General features: G+C 39.4%; 1 protein-coding gene across 8 annotated transcripts in view; it reads right to left on the bottom strand.

Moving 5' to 3' along the window:
- The window catches only part of ATXN2 (ataxin 2), a 127,714-nt gene that overhangs the window by 55,418 nt on the left and 51,779 nt on the right, over nucleotides 1-20,517 (bottom strand). For all 8 annotated transcript variants that reach the window (XR_007455336.1, XM_049619918.1, XM_049619919.1 and 5 more), the window contains 4 exons: nucleotides 6,049-6,173; nucleotides 3,751-3,842; nucleotides 2,816-3,013; nucleotides 1,175-1,353 (listed from right to left, as the gene is read on the bottom strand). Coding sequence is in view for 7 of the 8 variants with exons in the window: in XM_049619918.1 (XP_049475875.1) it covers nucleotides 1,175-1,353; nucleotides 2,816-3,013; nucleotides 3,751-3,842; nucleotides 6,049-6,173 (594 nt within the window). In the remaining variant the exon portion in view is untranslated. The remainder of the gene's footprint in view (nucleotides 1-1,174; nucleotides 1,354-2,815; nucleotides 3,014-3,750; nucleotides 3,843-6,048; nucleotides 6,174-20,517) is intronic.

Raw genomic sequence — 20,517 nt, 5'->3', positions numbered from 1 at the left:
TAAGAGACTGCTTAATAAAGAATGCAACTACAGAGCAGTCATCACCAAATAAAGTGACACTGAGGGACAGGCACAGGTAAAGATACAGCTAATGTGTAACATTACACAGCACACAGCACTTACCTTAATCTTAGGAAACAGTCCAGGTCTCCTCTCCATAGGGTTCCACACACTTGAGTATCATACATTTCCTAGCCCCCTTCAGGTTTTTTACTTGGAAATTCTGTTCATAAACAACTAAAATTCTTTACTCAGTGAGCAAAGAAATTTCACCCCCAACGCTAAGTACAGAAAATACTCAAGAGTGTTTATTTGGAGAGGAATTCTGGAGAGAGACTCAACAGAAACAACTGAAATTGGAAACTCAGTGTTCTCTCCTTTCCGTTTTAGCTTTCCAAACGTGAATACCTTAAACTGAACGTCTACTTTGTTCCCGGGTGAGTAAAGTAGTATTGCTATTGTATTTCCCTGTGGCCTAAAACACTGCTGTCCAGTATCCCAGACTCACACGGAAGATCCACACCCTAGGATTTAGAGGTAGAGCGGAAAAATATCTTCTTGCTCTAAAGATGCAAGTCTCCTTCACTTTACTTCTGCTAAACTATAATATCCATCCTTAAACTAAGAGTTGTTTTTATCGTTTATTTAAGTACATTTCTTTCTTCACCTTCTTCACATGACTCTTGGTCATGTCTTGTACAGCAAGTTACCTCAAATCCTTTCTTGAAGTAAGCAGAATATAAATGTATAAACAGTTTACGAAAATGAACCTGTATTAACCACTGAGCGTTTCACACAGACTAGGATTTTCCATATAAACCGTGTCTAAATCATTTTATCATCCAGGGTTTTAAAAAATTGAGAGCCTACCCAAAGTTTCCAATTTCTTTATACGTGGAGTGTTTTTTGGCCAAGTGAGTATCTTTGGCTAAATTTAGCACTTTATCATACCATGTGAGAATCTCATCATACTAAATACGATATATGCCAAAGACTTATACAAATTTTACTCATTTGATATCCACAAAAGCAAATTTTAAATAGTTTTGAAGTAAAAACTACTCCACAGAAATCACTGAAGGTGTGCATGCTCTTACCAATTATGCTAAACTTAAATACTTAGAAAACTATGTATCTGATCACTGACGTTGACAAATTTGGTCAAAATACTTGCCTCCATTAACTACTCTTTGGTCTGAACCAGAATTCGGGTTGAAATCTGAAGTGTGAGAGGTGGATCTTGACGGCATGGAGCCCGATCCAGGCTGGCCCATACGCGGTGAATTCTGTCTCCCACTTCCCCAGGATATGACTTCTCTGTTTCTTTGTCCAGGAGGAATATATTTATTTTCCCTGAAAATGAGAGATCCTCTAAATCATTTTATCCTGATAGATATCAGGCCAATGAAACAAATTGAAAAGTAATTTAGGCAGAAGCGAATGCTTGTTATAAAAAGGTTAAACACTAAACCAAACTGTCTCACTCCCAAACACCCCTATTCTTCCATGTTACCCTCAGGTCTAGCCTCTAGCCTTTCCTTTTCTCTCAGATTCTCCTCCTAAGCAAAAAAGTTTAACAAGTGTATTCATTCTTATCCTACTTGGCCTCTAGACGGCTGATTCTAATATCAAATGTGGTCTGTCTTCTTGAAACTTTCTTTGTCCTTGCTTTCTCTATTTTGTTTCCTCTTGGTCTGTGGCTAGTCATTGGATTTTCATTCAATACCAGCAATACTGACGAATCCTAAAATCCACACTGCCAGTCCCACAGTCTCAAAATCTCCCACTGAACAACACTTTAATTCCAATCTTCAGACTCTAAGTTGTGTCTTCAAGAATTTATATCTTATTCTATCAGGTATGTAGCAGATGGTTCTCAACACGTGTTTACGAATTAAATCTATCTAAGGCTTGCGAGCCCCTCAACTGCGATAAATTGAACAAATAAGCTCACTCTATCTCCCCTCACACTTGCTCTATGTTTTACCAGTACAAACATCAATCAACTTAGTTATCAAAGAAACCTTAGGGTCAACTGGTTTTTCTAACCTTTCTATCACCAGCCCTGGCCTAGGTGGTTACCAAGTTCTCACACTTGAACAATTTCAATACACTAACTTGTCTCCCTGTTTCAACCAACTCTCCATGTCCCGGAGTTCATTCACACCATCCCCTGCCTACAGCGTGCTCTTTAACATGACACAAAGTCCTTCACTACCTCAGTTCCTATCACCAGATGCCAACACTGCACCCCCAACAGCACCCTGTATTCCAGACGTACAAAATAACCAGCCTCGTCCTCAGCTGGCTAGGTTCTTTCACGTGTCTTTTCACCATGCAAGGAATGCCCCTCTCATACTTCTCTCTGGGCAGTAGACACATGTACTATCTTATCACAAAACATCACCTCCTCTGTGACGCGTTCTCAGACTCCACAGTTACATGGTAGGCCATCCTCACTCTGGATATTCTTAATACTTTGAACACACCTCTAATCTAGCAAATCCTAGCGATCTGTTACTATGCTCTGTGCACCCCCACCCCTATCTGATCACTGTGTTTTAAGCAGCTCTTCCAAACCTTGGTTTGCTCATCACTGTATTTCCAACACTTGGCTTCGTAAAGCTTGATGCTCAAAAAATATTTTCCAAAATTACTATAATCTTTTCTCTAACAGAATCTTAAACCAATTCCACTTGCATTCTCTACCTAAGCTATATTAAAGGAAGATGAAATATAATAATAATAATACACCTTCTCACACAGACCTTGAGTTGTGTATCCAAAATACTGCATCATGATTTCCTTTAAATACCTAGTGTTTATGCCGTGGCCCTCACGTTCACTCGAATTTCTCTGAACTGCTGTGTATTTTTCTTCTTCACTCCTATCATCATTTTCCAGGGCCACTCGGGCTTTGTACTGGGCACTTGATTCAATTTCTTCTGCTAACTGGTTTGCCCTTGCTTCTCGTTTTAAAAATTCTTCTGAGTTATCCCTTTCTAAGGGTACCCTGAAACGTGAGGAAAAGAAAAAGCAAAGTGAGTATTTTAAAGTCACAGTTTATAGAACTGTCCCAAAACACTATTAAGAAAGTTGAGAGTTTGGGGCGCCTGGGTGGCGCAGTCGGTTAAGCGTCCGACTTCAGCCAGGTCACGATCTCGCGGTCCGTGAGTTCGAGCCCCGCGTCAGGCTCTGGGCTGATGGCTCGGAGCCTGGAGCCTGTTTCCGATTCTGTGTCTCCCTCTCTCTCTGCCCCTCCCCCGTTCATGCTCTGTCTCTCTCTGTCCCAAAAAAATAAATAAAAAACGTTGAAAAAATTAAAAAAAAAAAAAAAAAGAAAGTTGAGAGTTTGAAATACGGGTAGAACTATAGAAGAATTACACTGATCTACTTATGTATAAGTCAAAATTAGCTTTTTTTTCGGTTTCACTTTTCCCTAGAGGAATGTAACATTTCCAAAACTGGTTAAATTGACTACTGCCCCATAACAGCTATACTTGCAAATTCAGAGTTTTTACAGCTTAAAAAAAAAAAAAAATTATCTAGAGCATAAAATTAGGTTATATGTAAACTAAATGTATTCCGTTTTAATGAGAATTTATCAGCCTAGGTAGTGACAGGATTAATTCTTTCACATAATTATTTAAACTAAAATCCAACAGAAATATTTATTTATTCAACATCCTAACATAAGCTGATGAAAATCAAAGACAAATTCGCTTAAAAAAGTCAATTTTCTAAACTTACGTATATGAAGATAAACTGCTATCATATGTAGACACTACACCATAATTTTCTTCATTATATCGAAACATATCATTGGGATCCCATCCATTAGACTAGAAGAAAATAAAGTTCATTTTTCAAAATGACAAAGTATTTCTCTTCTTTAAGTACAATTAATATCCTGCATTAACACTATCTATCATATATAACAGCAAAATCTAGCTAATTAAAAAACAGGCAAAAACTTCCTTTAAAAACGTTTTAAGAAAAAATTTTTCTTCTATATATCACCCCTTACAAAGTGGCAAATGACTATATAAAACAATTATTTCAGACAATATATGTAAAAGTTTAGAACATTTCAAGTTACTTCATAAAACGTAAGCATTCAGGTCAGAATTCTTTCCCTACTCCTTAACAGCCATCTTTCTATAGGGCAAATACCTGAGACCTTCTTGAGTTGACTGATCATGAGATCTACGAGGGATAAAGGATGCTTTCTGACAGCCAAAAATACTTCCAGAGTTTCGGGGGAAGAAGGGAATAAGCCAAAGCTTTCACTGCTGCATCCATATTTCAAGGTGTGAGCATGGTACCAGATCCTGGCCATCCCCCCCTTTCCCCTGGGTATGCTCGAAGAGACAGCAGCATGAGAGAGTAAACACACAATCACTGTGCAAAGTCACAAGAGCTGGGTTTTAGAACTGGTCTCAACATTAACAGCTTCTATGGGCCCTGAGCAAAGGGCTCAGTATGCTAACCTGTAACCTCAGTGTAGATAACTCTACACTTCTATGAGGAAACTACCACTGTCAAAAGCTAGCCTGCATTCTTTAATCCGTAAGAATCAACCAACTGGGGGCAGAGGCTGCAAGAATCTTCACTAGTGAATATTAATGCCTAGATAGTCATTTCACTAATGTTGCAACCCCTTCAACGTTTAAAGTCTGAATGGTGTAAAGGGACAAAATAGAGTGCATAATCCTTATCCATCTCAGAAAGAGGACACAGCATTATCCCAGTATTTCTGATGGCAACTTTAATACTAAAGCTTGCCTCTGAAGGCACCCATCAATCTTGGGTCCTTCTGTGCTACTCCAGGCATGACTATTCTGTAATACCACCAATCAAGCAACTGCTTGAGGCTAACATGTGGGCTGGAGATCAGTTACATATAGAGGCTTTAAAACTGCGTAAGTAGTATATGTTCCATATAAAAAATCTAAACTGTGCAGGAGGATATCCAGTAAATAGTAAAAGTCTTCTGGGGTGCCTAGGTGGCTCAGGTGGTTGAGTGTCCAACTCTTGATTTCAGCTCAGATCATGATCCCATGGTTCATGAGCTTGAGCCCTGTGTCAGGCTCTGCGCTTAAAACTTAAAAAAAAACAACTATGGGGCACCTGGGTGGCGCAGTCGGTTGAGCGTCCGACTTCAGCTCAGGTCATGATTTCACGGTTTTTGAGTTCGAGCCCCGCATCAGGCTCTGTGCTGACAGCTTGGAGCCTGGAGCCTACTTCGGATTCTGTGTCTCCCTCTCTCTCTACCCCTCCCCTGCTCATGCTCTGTCTCTCTCTCTCTCTCTCTCTCAAAAATGAATAAACTTAAAATAAAAAAAAAAAAAATTGGGGCGCCTGGGTGGCTCAGTCAGTTAAGCAGCTGACTTCGGCTCAGGTCATGATCTCGCGGTCCGTGAGTTCGAGCCCCGCATCGGGCTCTGTGCTGACAGCTCAGAGCCTGGAGCCTGTTTCAGATTCTGTGTCTCCCTCTCTCTGCCCCTCTCCCGTTCATGCTCTCTCTCTGTCTCAAAAATAAATAAACGTTAAAAAAAAAAAAAAAAATTAAAAAAAAAAACAACAACAAACTTAAACTCTCAAAAAAAAAGTTAAAGTCTTCTAATCCCAATGTCTATAGGTAACTACGTAAACTCACTACGTATCTCAATAGTGAGTACCTCTTCCTCAGACAAGAAGCCTAAGAGTCATACTTTGACCTCACCTCTAGGTAAAGTCAACAATTAAGACACCCCTTTCTTAGGCTGCCTTCTTCTGTAAAGCTTTCAAAGCAAAACATGCCAGTATTTCCAGTTTCCCATGCTTTCCAATTTAAATTTGTAAGTTGCTTGTTATGATTTACTTTAAAAACATAGGAATAATTCCTAAGTGTGGGGAGAAGTCTCTGTTAGGACAAAAAAACTGCTGCTTTAAATACCTTCGCTACAATGATGACAATATACTTCAATTAAAACTAAATGATAGGAGGTCACACCATATCACATGACATGACCACAGTCTGATACTAAGCAAAAAGATTTTACTTACTACGTCGTTTTCCAAAGCCTCCAGTTCCTCACTGGTAGTGAGTTCACCTGCATCCCAGGGCTCCAGGTCCTTCTCTTTGTGTTCACCATTCACTTTAGCACTGATAGCAGAGTCAGTAAAAGCGTCTGCAAAAGATGGACTTAGTTGAAAGATCATACAGCCAGACAACAGGCTACGCTAATACATACATAAATTATCAACAAAGAGGTATGTGAAAAGTAATTATGAAATAGAAAGAATAGAATTAATGGTATGCTTTCAGAGATGTCATGCTTCTAATACCATCATCTTCAAAAAACTTTCAGTGAAGGTATGTTCCCAAATAATTTTAAGCCATATGAAGTATGTTTTAAGGTATTCACACAAGTCATTATATTAAAAATAATTACTGTACTTTGTGTTTCAGAAGTGATCCAGAAGATCTCTATCAATCCAACCTGAAGTAGGGTTTTTGTTTAATGGATGCATTAATTAGATACAATCTCAGAGCTGCAGCCAAACATATGGAGATATTTTAACTTCTGAATCCAAGTCTACATGCAGAGGGCAATATCCTAACATACTCTCGCCATCAGTAACTGAAGCCAGTCTAAGTGACCAAACCCTTCATAGAATCCATTTTTCCCTGTAACTCTGTTACAAAATTCAGGCCCCACAGTGTCACCTATCCCCAGAAGGTTCAGGTGGCAGGCCTATGTACCTGGACTTCCCACCAACACTTTCTCACTCTTTGTGCTCTCTCCTCCTCTAATGTTAACGAGGAGCACTAGCTTGTGAGAGCATTACTATGCTCAGCTGACAGGAAATATCTAGTAGCTGCTGTCCAGTGAAGAAAATTTTTCTCTAGATAGGTGTTAGGACCAGGTAAGTAAGTCTACTTGGGCAACAATAGTATGGGGAAATGCTTTGAAGATACAGGCTTGCGCTTAAATGGCTGGGCCCACAGGGTTACCACCTAGCACAGGGCTAGGGAATCACACTTTTCTGCTAGAAGATACTAGCTCCCAGTCACTATGCCTTCACCCTTACTATAAGCTGCCACCAAGGAGTGGGAAAAGGAAGTATCAACAGCGGTGTCTCTTAAAAGAGAAAATTCCAGAGGGATTTTTTTTATTTGGTACGATTTCTATAACGGTCATTGGCTCCCCAGTGGGCAAGGTGATTCCAAAGAAATTCGAGCCAGCCAATTTAGGCATGGCACTACAAGCCCAGTGTCACTACTAGCTCTTACCTCCTCTCATCCCAAACTAGGGATGGATGGGTGTGTGTGCGTGCACACCAGGAAATAAAAGCATAACTGCACCTGTGGGCTTAGCTGCCAGCTCTTCCAGCAGCGTAGCTCCTATTACTAGCAATTACAAGAGCTAAGAGCATAACAGGGGGGATCCCAACAACAGCACGCCTTAGCGAGGAGTGGGACAGAGCATCCACCGGAAGATGAGCGCACCTTGGAAAAGCTCTCTAAGAGGGTCTAACAGAATGCTGCTGTCCTCATAATGACACCTTCAGATGGAAGACACTAATGGTCCCAAAAACTTGGCCTTACGTGACATTCACCTGATACGAGCCATATTCTATATCACCTTATGGTTGCACGAATTCTTGGTAAAAATTAATTTTGCCAGTAAAACTTCAAGAGAACGTCAGTCATAACTTCCTGAACTTACTGAAATTCCCTATTTTCTCGCAAAAACAGAACAGAAAACTATAATACAGGAAAATTCAAGCCAGTCATGTCCTGTTTTGCAGTAAGCAATACGATTATTACGATTATTAACTTATACTGCTGATCCTATTCATGTTTTAATTACGCTAGTTTTTTGAAAGGCATCTGCTTCAGTGCATAAAGCATTTACTTACGTGGCAACCCAGAATTGAAGATGATACTCTTTTTATTCAAGAAATTAAAGCTCAAAGCAGCAAGAGATATTTTTACAGAACCACATAAATGGACTTATTCTCACGGAAGTGCGCGTGTGTGTCTGTCAAAGTGTTCAGGAAAGACAAGGACTGAGTCAAGCTGTCCTCAAATTGATAAATGTGTTCTTATCAGTATTATCCTACACAAAACCAAAAGGGACCCAATGTGGAAAAGCAAGCATCTAACACTTCACTGAACCAAGTTTTAATCTGCTGATCACAATTTTAGGCTGTATTAAGAGTCCATTAATAAGTAACCAATTTTTTTCAATACTGTATTGTTATCTTAAGTCTTCTGTTTATAATACCCATCTTGTAAAAGGAGTAAACTACTCACATGTTGTTACTTAGCATGACAGTTTTCTTTCAAGGCAGAAAGGGGGAAAAGAAAACACAAAAGTTGTGTTTCTCTTAATACTGATATTTCTTGCTTTTAAATCCTCCTCAAAAGAAAGTCCTTTTTTATTTAAGGTTTGTTTATCTGAGACAGAGTGAACCTGTGAGCAGGGCAGGGGCAGGGGAGATCTAGAGAGAGGGAGAGGGAGGGAGAATCCCAAGCAGGCTCCCCACAGTCAGGGCAGATCCCAACATGGGCTCCAACTCATGAATCAGGAGACCATGACATGAGCCAAACTCAAGAGTCGGTAAAGCATCCAACTTCGGCTCAAGTCAAGATCTCATAGTTCATGGGTTCAAGCCCTGCGTCAGGCTCTGTGCAGACAGCTCAAAGCCTAGAGCCTACTTCAGATCCTGTGTCTCCCTCTCCTTCTGCCCCTTCCCTGCTCACACTCGGTCTCTCTCTCTTTCTCTCCCCCTCAAAAATAAACATTAAAAAAAAAAAAAAAACCCACCCAGGCACCACAGAAAGTCCCTTTTTAAAGACGAGTAAAGAGTTTAGAGAAAGATGTAAAAAAGATGAACAGAAGTAGAGAGCACAAAAATGAAGCTATAGTGTTAGGATACTGGGGAAAACCCTGGTCATAAACACCATATTTCAAGCCAACACTCTATAATTATCAGCTACAAGGAGGCAAGACCTGGATATTTCATTCTACACTGTGAACAATATCTAATACTGTAAATTCTGAAAATTCAATGTTTGGATTGTTTGAGACAGTGCGTGCATGCGTGCACAGCTGCAAGCAGGAAAGGGGCAGAGGGAAAGGGAGAGACAGAATCTCAAGCGGGCTTCACACACAGAGCAGAGCTTGATGGCGGGGCTCAATCTCACGACTGTGAGATCATAACCTGACCCAAAATCAAGAGTCAGACACCTGACTGTGAGCCACTCAGGCGCCCATGTTTGGATTTTTGAAAAAACAATGTTGGTCTTAAATAGTAAAATGTTGTAGCCAGGATTTCTGCAAAGTTTGGAAAATTAATTGTCTATAATCTAATCGCAACTGTGGCAATTTGCATGCAGATTTTTCCAATGTCATGTGAGAGTATGTTAATTTTCCATTACCCTCTATGGTAAGAAACATAAGCATTATAAAAGCAAGATGCAAGAATACAAAGAGGCTGTCAGAAAAATGTTACCTGTTTCTGAAGGAACTACAGGCATAGAAAGAAAAAAAGAAAAACAATAAAAATTATCAGATAAGATAATAAAGGTTTAAATTCTTCATGTACTTCATTCCCTGCCTTATACACATTCAGTTTACCAAAAGCTCTAGACTAGAGGGGAAAAGGGTATACATGTACCTCCCTCTGACACACACACACACACACACCCGCAAACCCCTCTATGTTACCCCCACAGCGATGGGCTCTCAAAACCTTCCCTTCTCATTCTGGGCAGAAACCTAGTCACCCTGGGCCAGTGGTGCCACCTGGTGGTAATAATAAAGAAGTGTTTTGGGACGCCTGGGTGGCTCAGTCAGTTAAGCCTCTGACTCCTGGTTTCGGATCAGCTGATGATCTCACGGTTTCCTGAGGTTTCCTGAGTTCAAGTCCCACATCTCTGTGCTGATGGCACAGAGCCTGCTTGGGATTCTCTCTCTCCTTCTCTCTCTGTCCCTCCCCTACTCATGCTGTTTTTGTCTCTCTCAAAAATAAAAATAAACTTTAAAAAATAAATTAAAAAAAAAAAAAAGAAAGAAGTGTTTCAACCAAAGCACCACCTCTCTCCTGAGTATCCCTCAGTCCCACACCCAGGAAATACGATATGAGCTCTGCTCCTCAGTTCTTCCTCTTTTACCTCCCAATTATGATTCTGAAAAATCACTCCAAGTTGTCTGAGGCCTTTTTAAAGGATAAGAATAATAGCGAAATAAGTGAAATGCTAGTGACACATTACGAATAAATATAAATTTATTAAAACCACATGATGACATAAAACTAGATTAAATTTAAAAATCATTACCAGACTTAACATCAGTAATAGTCAAATGTGCTTCCAGAAGTCTTTGCCAAACCCCTAGGCTGCCCATTTCATCTCTCAACTAAATCTGCTTTTTCTCACTGAAGTTCTAGATCAATTTTTTAAAATTTATTCCAATGCTATTGTTCTGTTTTGATCAATTAAGAATACTGTGATTTTTTTTCGAGAACTTTGAAAAAAGTATTCTCACCATATACCATCTGTTATATGTGGACCATTTTACGCAGTGTATCAGTTACAGTGGATGCCATCCTGGAAACTGAGAGGCCATTTATTCATTCTTAACATTTACTGAGTACCTACAGTGTCTTAGTCACTGACTTTGGAGAGGCTAGGGCCTAAGACACAATCCCTGCCTTTTCCTGAAGGAGCTCCCACATGTAGGAGAGTAGTTACAGACATGAAGCAAATCTTTTAGAATCTAATGTAAAAAGTATTAAAATTTAAGTTCTGAGGAATAAAAGGCTGTGGCTTTACAAGTGACAGCTGATCTATGCCTTCAAAAACACAAAGCAGGAATTAAGTAGGGAGAAGTAGAGGGTTAGGTCTAAAATAGACTTGAATATCACTAAGATAAAAATTTTCCAAATTGTACACTAGTCCACAGACCTCCCCAGGGTAGTGGAATTGGAAGCCAGAGGCATATTACCCTTTTTTTACATTCCTCTGTTCTGTATGACTTTTTATACTATAAGCATATACTAAACCACATAATACATAAATAATATTAAAGAACAGTACAAAGAAACAAGATGGGGAATGAAACTGGACCCTAAACAAAAATAACTCAAAATGGATTAGGGATCTAAATGTGGGATCCAAAACCCTAAAAATCCTAGAAGAGGGCACAGGCAATAATTTCTCTGACAATGACAAAAGCAAAATAAACTATTGGGACCACATCAAAATAGCAGAAACAGAATCAAAGGAAACAATCAACAAAACTAAAACAGAACCTACTGAGTAGAAGGTATTTGCAAAAGCCCTATCCAGTAAAAAGTATCCAAAATAGGGGGGCCTGGGTGGCTCAGTTGGTTAAGGGTGCGACTTCGGCTCAGGTCATGATCTTGCAGTTTCTGGGTTTGTTTTTTTTTTTTTTTTAACGTTTATTTATTTTTGAGACAGAGACAGAGCATGAACGGGGGAGGGTCAGAGAGAGGGAGACACAGAATCCGAAACAGGCTCCAGGCTCTGAGCAGTCAGCACAGAGCCTGACGCGGGGCTTGAACTCACGGACCGCGAGATCGTGACCTGAGCCGAAGTCGGACGCTTAACTAACTGAGCCACCCAGGCGCCCCCAGTTTGTGGGTTTGAGCCCTGCGTCGGGCTCTGTGCTGACAGCTCAGAGCCTGGAGGCTGCTTCAGATTCTGTGTCTCCCTCTCTCTCTGCCCCTCCCCCTGCTCACACACTGTCTCTCTTAAAAATAAACATTAAAGGGGCGCCTGGGTGGCTCAGTCGGTTAAGCATCCGACTTCAACTCAGGTCATGATCTCACGGTCCGTGAGTTCGAGCCCCGCGTCGGGCTGTGTGCTGACAGCTCAGAGCCTGGAGCCTGCTTCGGATTCTGTGTCTCCCTCTCTCTCTGCCCCTCCCCCGTTCATGCTCTGTCTCTCTCTGTCTCAAAAATAAATAAACGTTAAAAAAAAATGTGTTTTAATAAACATTTAAAAAAAAATTTTAAGTATCCAAAATAATAAAGAACTTCTACAACTCAACACCAAAAAACAAAACAAAACAAAACAAAAACACAATTAAACAATGGGCAGAGGGGCACCTGGGTGGCTTAGTCAGTTGAGCATCCAAATCTTCACCTCAGCTCAGGTCACGATCCCAGGGGTCGTGGGATTGAGCTCTACAGATTCTCTCTCCCCCTCTCTCTGCCCCTCCCCTACTCATCCTCTCTAAAATAAAAAAACAAAATTTTTAAAAAAGGGCAGAAAACATGGACATTTCTCCAAAGACGACATAGAGATAGCCAGACACATGAAAAGATGCTCAACATCACGCATTATCAGGGAAATGCAAATCAAAAACCACAATGAGATATCACCTCATACCTTCAGAATGGCTAAAATTAACACCACAAGAAACAACAAGTGATGGCAAGGATGTGAAGAATCCTTGAGCACTTTTTGTTTTTTTAGTAATCCCTACGTGCAAAGTGGGGCTCAAACTCCAGACCCCAAGATCAAAAGTCACATGCTCCACCAACTGAGCCAGCCAGGCACCGTCCCTTTCTTTAAATAAAAAAATAAACAAATAGATAAATAAATAAATTTCTTATTTAAAATCCTTGTGTACTGCTGGGAATGCAAACTGGTGCAGCCACTGTGAAAACCAGTGTGGAGCTTCCCCCAAAACTTTAAAATAAAATTACCATACAATACAGTAATTCCGCTACTGGGTAATTTACTCAAAAGAATATGAAAACACTAAATCAAAAAGATACATGTGCCTGTTTATTGCAGCATTATTTACAATAACCAAATTATGGAAACAGCCCAGTGTCTACTGATACATGAATGGATAAAGAGGTGGTATATACAATGGAATATTATTTAGCCATAAAAAGAACGAATTGCCATTTGCAACAACATGGATGGATCTAGAGAGTATAATGCTGAGTGAAAAAAGTCAGAGAAAGATAAATATCATATGATTTCACCCATACATGGAATTTAAGAAACAAATGAACAAAGAAAAAAAAAAAGAGAGAGAGAAAGACACAAACCAAGAAAAGACTCTTAACTACAGACAACTGATGGTTACTACAAAGGAGGTGGGTCGGGGAGGGTGAATGGGTGAAACGGTGATGGGGATTAAGAGAACATTTACCATGATGAGCAATGAGTAATGTATAGAAGTGCTGAATCACTATATTGTACATGTATATCGAATATAACACTGTATGTTAACCATATTGGAATTAAAGTTTAAAACAGACACACACACACACACACACACACACACACACACACACAAAACAACAATCAATAGTAGTGTTCCCTGATTATCCCAAATCTTCAAGTAACAAAAATGATTACACAAAGACTACACATACTAGAGGTTAAAGCATTAGTTATATTTTATAAAATACTGAGGTTTTTATCTACATATATTTCTGCAAAGTATTAAAACAAGATACATGTTAGAAAAGGAAAAAAAAAAAAACAGAAACGAGATGGGGATAATGAACACAGTAAGGGGCCAAGATGTGTGCACAGGCACAACAAAATAAGGAGACAAACGGAGGCGTTCTCAGGCAAGAGGGAGAAAAAGGAGTAAGAGAGAAATTCAAAGGGGGGTGGGGAGGGCCTAGCTGGCTCAGTCATTAGAGCATGTGATTCTTCATCTTGGGGTCCTGAGTTCAAGCCCCACGTTGGGCACACAGCTTACTTAAAAAATAATAAAATAATAATGAGAGAAATGCAAGGAGATGGGGCACAGGGAACCTTTATCTAGATTAGGGATTCTTAACCTTTCTTTTATCCATGGATCCCCCTTAGCATTTGGGGGGAGCCTATGGATTTAAACGCATAAAATAAATCGGAAATCAAAAGAGATCAAATATAATGAAATGTAGGCATCAAAATCTGAAAATCCAAATCAGTGCAACAGTAATACACATGCTTCTTTATTAATGCATTAATCTATAAGATCTAACAGCAAATTTAATACTATAATTTTCAAAAGGTGAGGAGCATAACATGTCAAGATATCTATATCTATACAAGTGATATGAAATTAACTGAGTTCTATAAGTGCTAAAGTCACAGATACTGCTAATACTAACGATTTGTTAATGGAAAAGAAATGCTAAATTTCTTTTTTGCTTGATTGTAAGTAATCTCTACACCCCAGGTGGGGCTCGAACTCATGACCCCGAGATCAAGAGTCACATGTTCCACTGACTGAGCCAGCCAGGCACCCAGAAATGCTAAATTTCAATCAGAAACTAGTGAAAACAAAGATGTAATATTTTTTCCCATCCAAGTTTATCAATGCCCTGAATCCTCTCCATGAACCATTTGGGAATCCATGGATCCAGGTTAAGGACTCTGCCTATATGTTCTGAAAAGCAAGAAGAAAGAACATTCTGTGATAGATAAAGGAAATGAGGTGACAGAGTAAGGAAGCAAAAAGGGTGATCACAGGGGTGCCTGGGTGGCTCAGTCAGTTAAGCATCCAACTTCGGTTCAAGTCACGATCTCACGGTTTGTGAGTTTGAGCCCCGCATCGGGCTCTGTGCTGACAGCTCGGAGCCTGGAGCCTACTTCGGATTCTGTGTCTCCTTCTCTCTCTGCCCCTCCCCAACTTGTGTTCTATGTCTCTCAAAAAAATAAATAAATAAACGTAAACAAATTTTTTTTAAAAAAAGGGGGCGATAAAGGTGGCAGAAACAGGTTTAAAAAAAAACAGAATCCAAAGTAGACGATGGCCATGGAAAGGTCAGAGTCCTAAAAGGGACAGGAAAAAAGGGAGTAGAAGAGTAAAGATTAAGCTGACCATGATCAGAGCAGACCCTGGGGGGGGGGGGGGGGCACTATGAAAGAAAAGCAGTTACAGATGATGACAAAGTCATGAAAGCAGACGGCTAAAATAAGATAGAAATGAAAGGTACTGAATAACATAGCTTAGAAGACGTAAGTTTACACAGGAATAGTGTTCTGTTCCAAATGACCAACCTGAGAATTAATTCTTACAACATCTACCATTGCAAAAACATCTGAAGGTATCAGGGTCCCAGCCACAAAACCATGGGAAACTTGAATGCATTTCAAAGGTTTATACTCTTCTGTTCTAAACACCAATCGGCTACAGTTATAAAATACACCAGACAACAGCACTTGCCCACTAAAAAATGCAGCGCCAGATACGTTCCATTATGAATGACCACAACTATTTCCTAATTTTAATTCTGGGCATATCAAACAGAACTATTTAATATTTAAAATGCTAACGGGTGCATGAGTCAGTTTAGAGTCCAACTCTTGGTTTCAGCTCAGGTCATGACCTCACGGTTCTTGAGTTCGAGCCCAGCATCAGGCTCTGCACTGACAGTGTAGATGGACCCTACTTGGGATTCTCTCACCCCACCTCTCTCTCTGCCCTTTCCCTGCTCTCTTTCAAAATAAGTAATTATGTTTTTTACATGCTATAAGTAGTTTATCTGATATACCACGGAGATGACATTGTATTACCACAAAATTCAAGTCTTTGAGGTTAGATAGATCCATAGAAAGTCAGCCCCAAAGTTTTTTCTTTACCTGGAAAATTTGGGAGAGACAACAAACTGGGAAGAGCTAATACAAATTATTAAAAATAAAATATACCTCATCCTGACTTCAGACATGGCAGGGTCAGGACAAGAAACAAGGATCTCTCTCTGCAATGCACATACCACCCCCCACCCCCCGCCCCGAAAGAAGCAACAAAGCCATCTCTACTTGTATCTTCTTGTGCCAGCAGCTGAAATTCTCAACCAAACACCTGTCTTTCAAAGTCTTTTGTGGAGAGATGCCCGAGTGGCTCAAGTCAGTTAAGCATCCAACTTTGGCTCAGGTCATAATCTCAAGGTTTGAGGGTTCAAGCCCTGCATTGGGCTCTATGCTGACAGCTGGGAGCCAAAAGCCTGCTTTGGATTCCGTGTCTCCTTCTCTCTCTCTGCTCTTCCCCGACTCGTGCTCGGTCTCTGTCGCTCTCAAAAATGAAGAAATACAAAAAAAAATTTTTAGGGGTGTCTGGGTGGCTCCACCAGCTGAGCGTCTGACTTCAGCTCAGATCATCACTCATGAGTTCGAGCCCCACATCAGGCTCTCTGCTGTCAGCATGGAACCCGCTTCGGTTTCCTGTCTCCCTCTCTCCGCCCCTTCCCAGCTCATGCTTTCTCTCTGTCTCAAAAATAAATAAAACATCTTTAAAAAAAAAATTTTAAGAGGTTAAAAAAAAAAAAAGTGCTTTCTGTATGGATGTCTAGCTGGCTCAGTAAGTGGAGCATATATGACTTCTCAATCTTGGGGTTCTGAGCTTATGCACCATGTTGGGTATAGAGATTACTTAAAAATAAAATCTTAATTTAAAAAAAGTCTTGTTTAATAAAATAAAATACAAAAGTGGCAAAACTGTGACTTTCCAGTAGATGGGAGAGGCTAACATAAGGAAGAACACACTGGTCCACAGTCACGTGACACCCAACAACATTGTTACAGGATAGGACACACCAACACAACAAAATTAACAGAAGGCCAACCACTTGTATCCCTAAATCTTATACAAAATTTTAAGTCATTTAAAATAATTTCCTACTATAATAGAAAAGGATGTCATTTTTTCAAACAGAGAAGAACCAATTAATCCTATCTTTGCCTCTAGGGCACTGAGCAAGGAAAATGAGTTTTGTGACCCACAAGCAGAAAGGGGGGTGTTTTTACCCTGGTTAGCACAAAAATAAAAATAAGTGATTCTCTAAGGTATGGTATCTTTTAATCTTACGGTTTCAAACAAGTTGATTTGATACTACTCTTCACAAATGAATACATTGTACACACTGATATAAATCCAAATACATATGCATTTCTAACACACACAATACGAAAAGCAAATTAATTATTTTAAAGTAACTTCAAATAGACTGTATGTATGTATGTTTTAATACTTAACTCCCTTACCTGTGTTTCTGTCTTTTCTCACTTGTGTAAGAATCATTTGGGCCTTATGTTAAAGTTAACACTTAGGATTTTGTTTTTTATATTTTAAAAGAAAATTAAAATGCCTAGAAGGATATTAAGATTGCCTAGAAGCAATCTTCTATAAGAAAAATATAATCTGGATATGTCATGTTGTAGGAAAGCCATTTTTAGAATGGCTAGAAACAACTGCTTTCTTGAGTTTCCTGAAAATCAGTGGTAATTCCAGTTTCTAATAGTCTTATGGCAATATGTCTAAGTAAGGAAAAAACAAAACTAGCTTTCCTCTGATTTGAATGTAGTAAGTATAATAAAATTTTTTAAATATCAATTGGGAAATAAATATATGTTGGGTACCACCTTCTATCTGTACAACATAATGCTAGCCACCATGGGGAGTACACATCCCTAGTTCTATAAACTATGTTTCTAAACTGCAGAAAATTATAATGCATTAGGAGAAAAAAGATGTCACACACGGAGTATAGGAATGCTGAGTATTCGGTACATGAGGTAAACAACTGGCTCTCCAACTTTGTTCCATGAACCTTATGATTTCTTACGGGTACCTCAACAGACAAAAGGAAAGCTGGATAAGTCAAGGTTCTAGGACACCACTCCCTTCCCAACTTTCCTCTCACCACTACTTTGTTGTAAACATGTTCAACGTGACATTTCATTGGAGGCAGGGGAAAACAAACTACTGTGCTATAAATAAAACAGTAAATTTTAGTAGTCAGGGGCACCTGGGTGGCTCAGTTGGTTTAGCATCTGACTCTCAGTTTCCCCTCAGGTTGTGAATCCAAGGTTGTGGGGCTGAGCCAGGCGACAGGCTCCGCATTGAGTATGGAGGCTGCTTAGGATTATCTCTCTCTCTCTCTCTCTCCCCGCTCCCCTCTGTCCCTTTCCACCCGCTCTCTCTCTCTCTTACACTAAGATAAAAAAAGAAGGGGCGCTTGAGCGGCTCAGTCGGTTAAACGTCCAACTTCGGCTCAGGTCATGATCTCACAGTTCGTGAGTTCGAGCCCCGCATTAGGTTCTGGGCTGACAGTTCAGAGCCTGGAGCCTGCTTCAGATTCTGTGTCTCCCTCTGTCTGCCCCTCCATTGCTTGCACGCTGTCTCTTGCACTGTCTCAAAAATAAATAAATATTTTTAAAAATTTTTTTAATAAAAAAAGAAAAAGAAAAAAGAGAAGTTCCCCTGGGAAGGGCCCTGAATGTTAAGGTACAGCATCTCAACTTTATTTTGTAAGCAACAGGGGATACTGTAGATTTTTAAGAAATGAAAATAAAAGCAATGCTTAAGAATTTCTTTGTGCTAATGTCCAAGACTGACTGGAAGTGACAGGATCTGGAAGGAAGTTAACTAGGAAATTACAGTAATGTTTGGATACAAACTATCCAGGGAAACAGAGAGGAAGAAAAGAATGAGGATGTGACATTATCAAGGAAAAGTTTACAAAGCAAGGTAAAAGGAAGAAAACAGTAACTTTCTTCCCAAACATAAGCCAAAATAGTCCTTGTGTCTGTTATTTCACTACAAGCAGTTCAAGAAAAAGGATGGATGAAAAAGATGGGACTACTTTGGAAGTGTACTATGAGCTAAAAGGGTAAATCCAGTTCAGCTTACATAGTCTCTAAGACTCAATCTAGACTAGATATTTTAGATTGTCCACTCTTACTTACCATTTGCTTCAAAGGAAAGAAAGTTTTGGCTTTTATCTCCAAAAGTTGTTTTATAAAATACTGTTACTTTGAAACACAACAAATATCTGACCCTCTAAAATATTAACTACAAAGTTGTTTTGGTTATTGCAGACAAGGAATTTTACAAAGCAGACGTGCATAAATGGCATAATCAGTGGAAAATTAATAAATAAGCAATACAGAAGCAGAACAGACAAGCTCAAAGTATGTTCTCACTTAAAGCTCAAAATTTAGTGTCTATCCTACTAAGAGTCAAAAGAAAGATTTACATTAGGTATAAAGACTGTAAAACAATACTGCTCTAATCTGAAAACGAGAAACAATTTTTAAATTTCATTTACAATAACAAATTCCATTTTGGATTTTTTTTAATGTTTATATTTGAGAGACAGATACAGAGTATGAGCAGGGGAGGGGCAGAGAAAGAGGGGGACACAGAATTTGAAGCAAGCTCCAGGTTCTGAGCTGCCAGCACAGAACTCGAACCCACAAACTGTGAGATCATGACCTGAGCTGAAGTTGAAGGCCTCACTGACTGAGCCACCCAGCCGCCCCCATTTCGGGTATTTTTTATCCAAAAAAATAGAATACTTAGCAATAAAGCTATCAAGAGAAGTGTGAACCTTGTACACTGGTAACTACAAAACATTTCTGAAGAAAATTAAAGATGACCTAAGTAAATGGAAAGATGTATTATGTGCTTCGACTAGAAGATTTATGGTAACATATCCCAAAATTATCTCTAGATTCAATGCAATCCCTATTAAAAATCCCGGCTGTCATTTTGCAGAAATTGACAAGATGATCCTAAAATCACATGGAAATGCAAGGGACTCAGAGCAGCCAATCTTGAAAAAAAACATACTTGGAAGATTGACACTTGAATTCAAAACTTACTCAAAGGTACAGTAATCAAAACAGTATAATACTGGCATAAGGACAGATAATACAAATCTATGGGATATCACTGAGAGTCCAGAAGTAAATCTTTACATTTATAATCAATGTAACTTCAACAACAAAGGTGCCAAGACAGTTCAATGGGAAAAAGAACAGTCTTTTCAAAATACTGTACTTGGATATGCACATGTAAAAAACCATGAAGCTGGAGCCCTACCTCAGACTTCATGTAAAAATTAACTCAAAATGGATCAGACACCTAAATATGAGAGCTAAAACTATAAAAATCTTACAGGAAAGCAGAGGAACAAATCTTCATAATCTCGGAGTAAGCAACTTGCTTAGATAGGACACAAAAAGCACAAACAACAACAAAGAAAACAAAGATAAACTGGACTTCATCCAAACCGAAACCTTCTGTGCTTTAAAGGACACCAGCAAAAAAGTGAAAAGACAACCCGCATAATGGGGAAAACATATCATGTCTGATAAGGGGATGAACGGTATCCAGAATATTTAAGGAATTCTTACAACTTAGTAATAAAAGATAATCTAATTTAAAGTGTGGGCAAAGATCTGTATAGACCTTCTTCCAAAGGAGATTATACACTTTCGATAAGCACATGAAAAGATTCACATCATTAATCACTACAGAAACGCAAAACAAAACCACGTGAGATACTACTTCACAACCACCCACCAGGATAGCTATAATAAAAAAGACAGACAACTGCTGATGAAGGGATAGAAAAACTGGAGCCCTCATACTGCTGATGGGATGGTAAAATGACACAGCCACTCTCAAAAACCATCCCAGCAGTTCCCTTAAAAGGTTAAACTTTGAGTTCTCACATATGTCCGAGCAATTCCAC

Source organism: Panthera uncia (assembly GCF_023721935.1).
Source record: "Panthera uncia isolate 11264 chromosome D3 unlocalized genomic scaffold, Puncia_PCG_1.0 HiC_scaffold_8, whole genome shotgun sequence".
NCBI classification, from domain to species: Eukaryota; Metazoa; Chordata; class Mammalia; order Carnivora; family Felidae; genus Panthera; species Panthera uncia.
The sequence above is the reverse complement of the archived record's forward strand: the minus strand, read 5'-3'. Positions and strand labels throughout refer to the sequence as shown.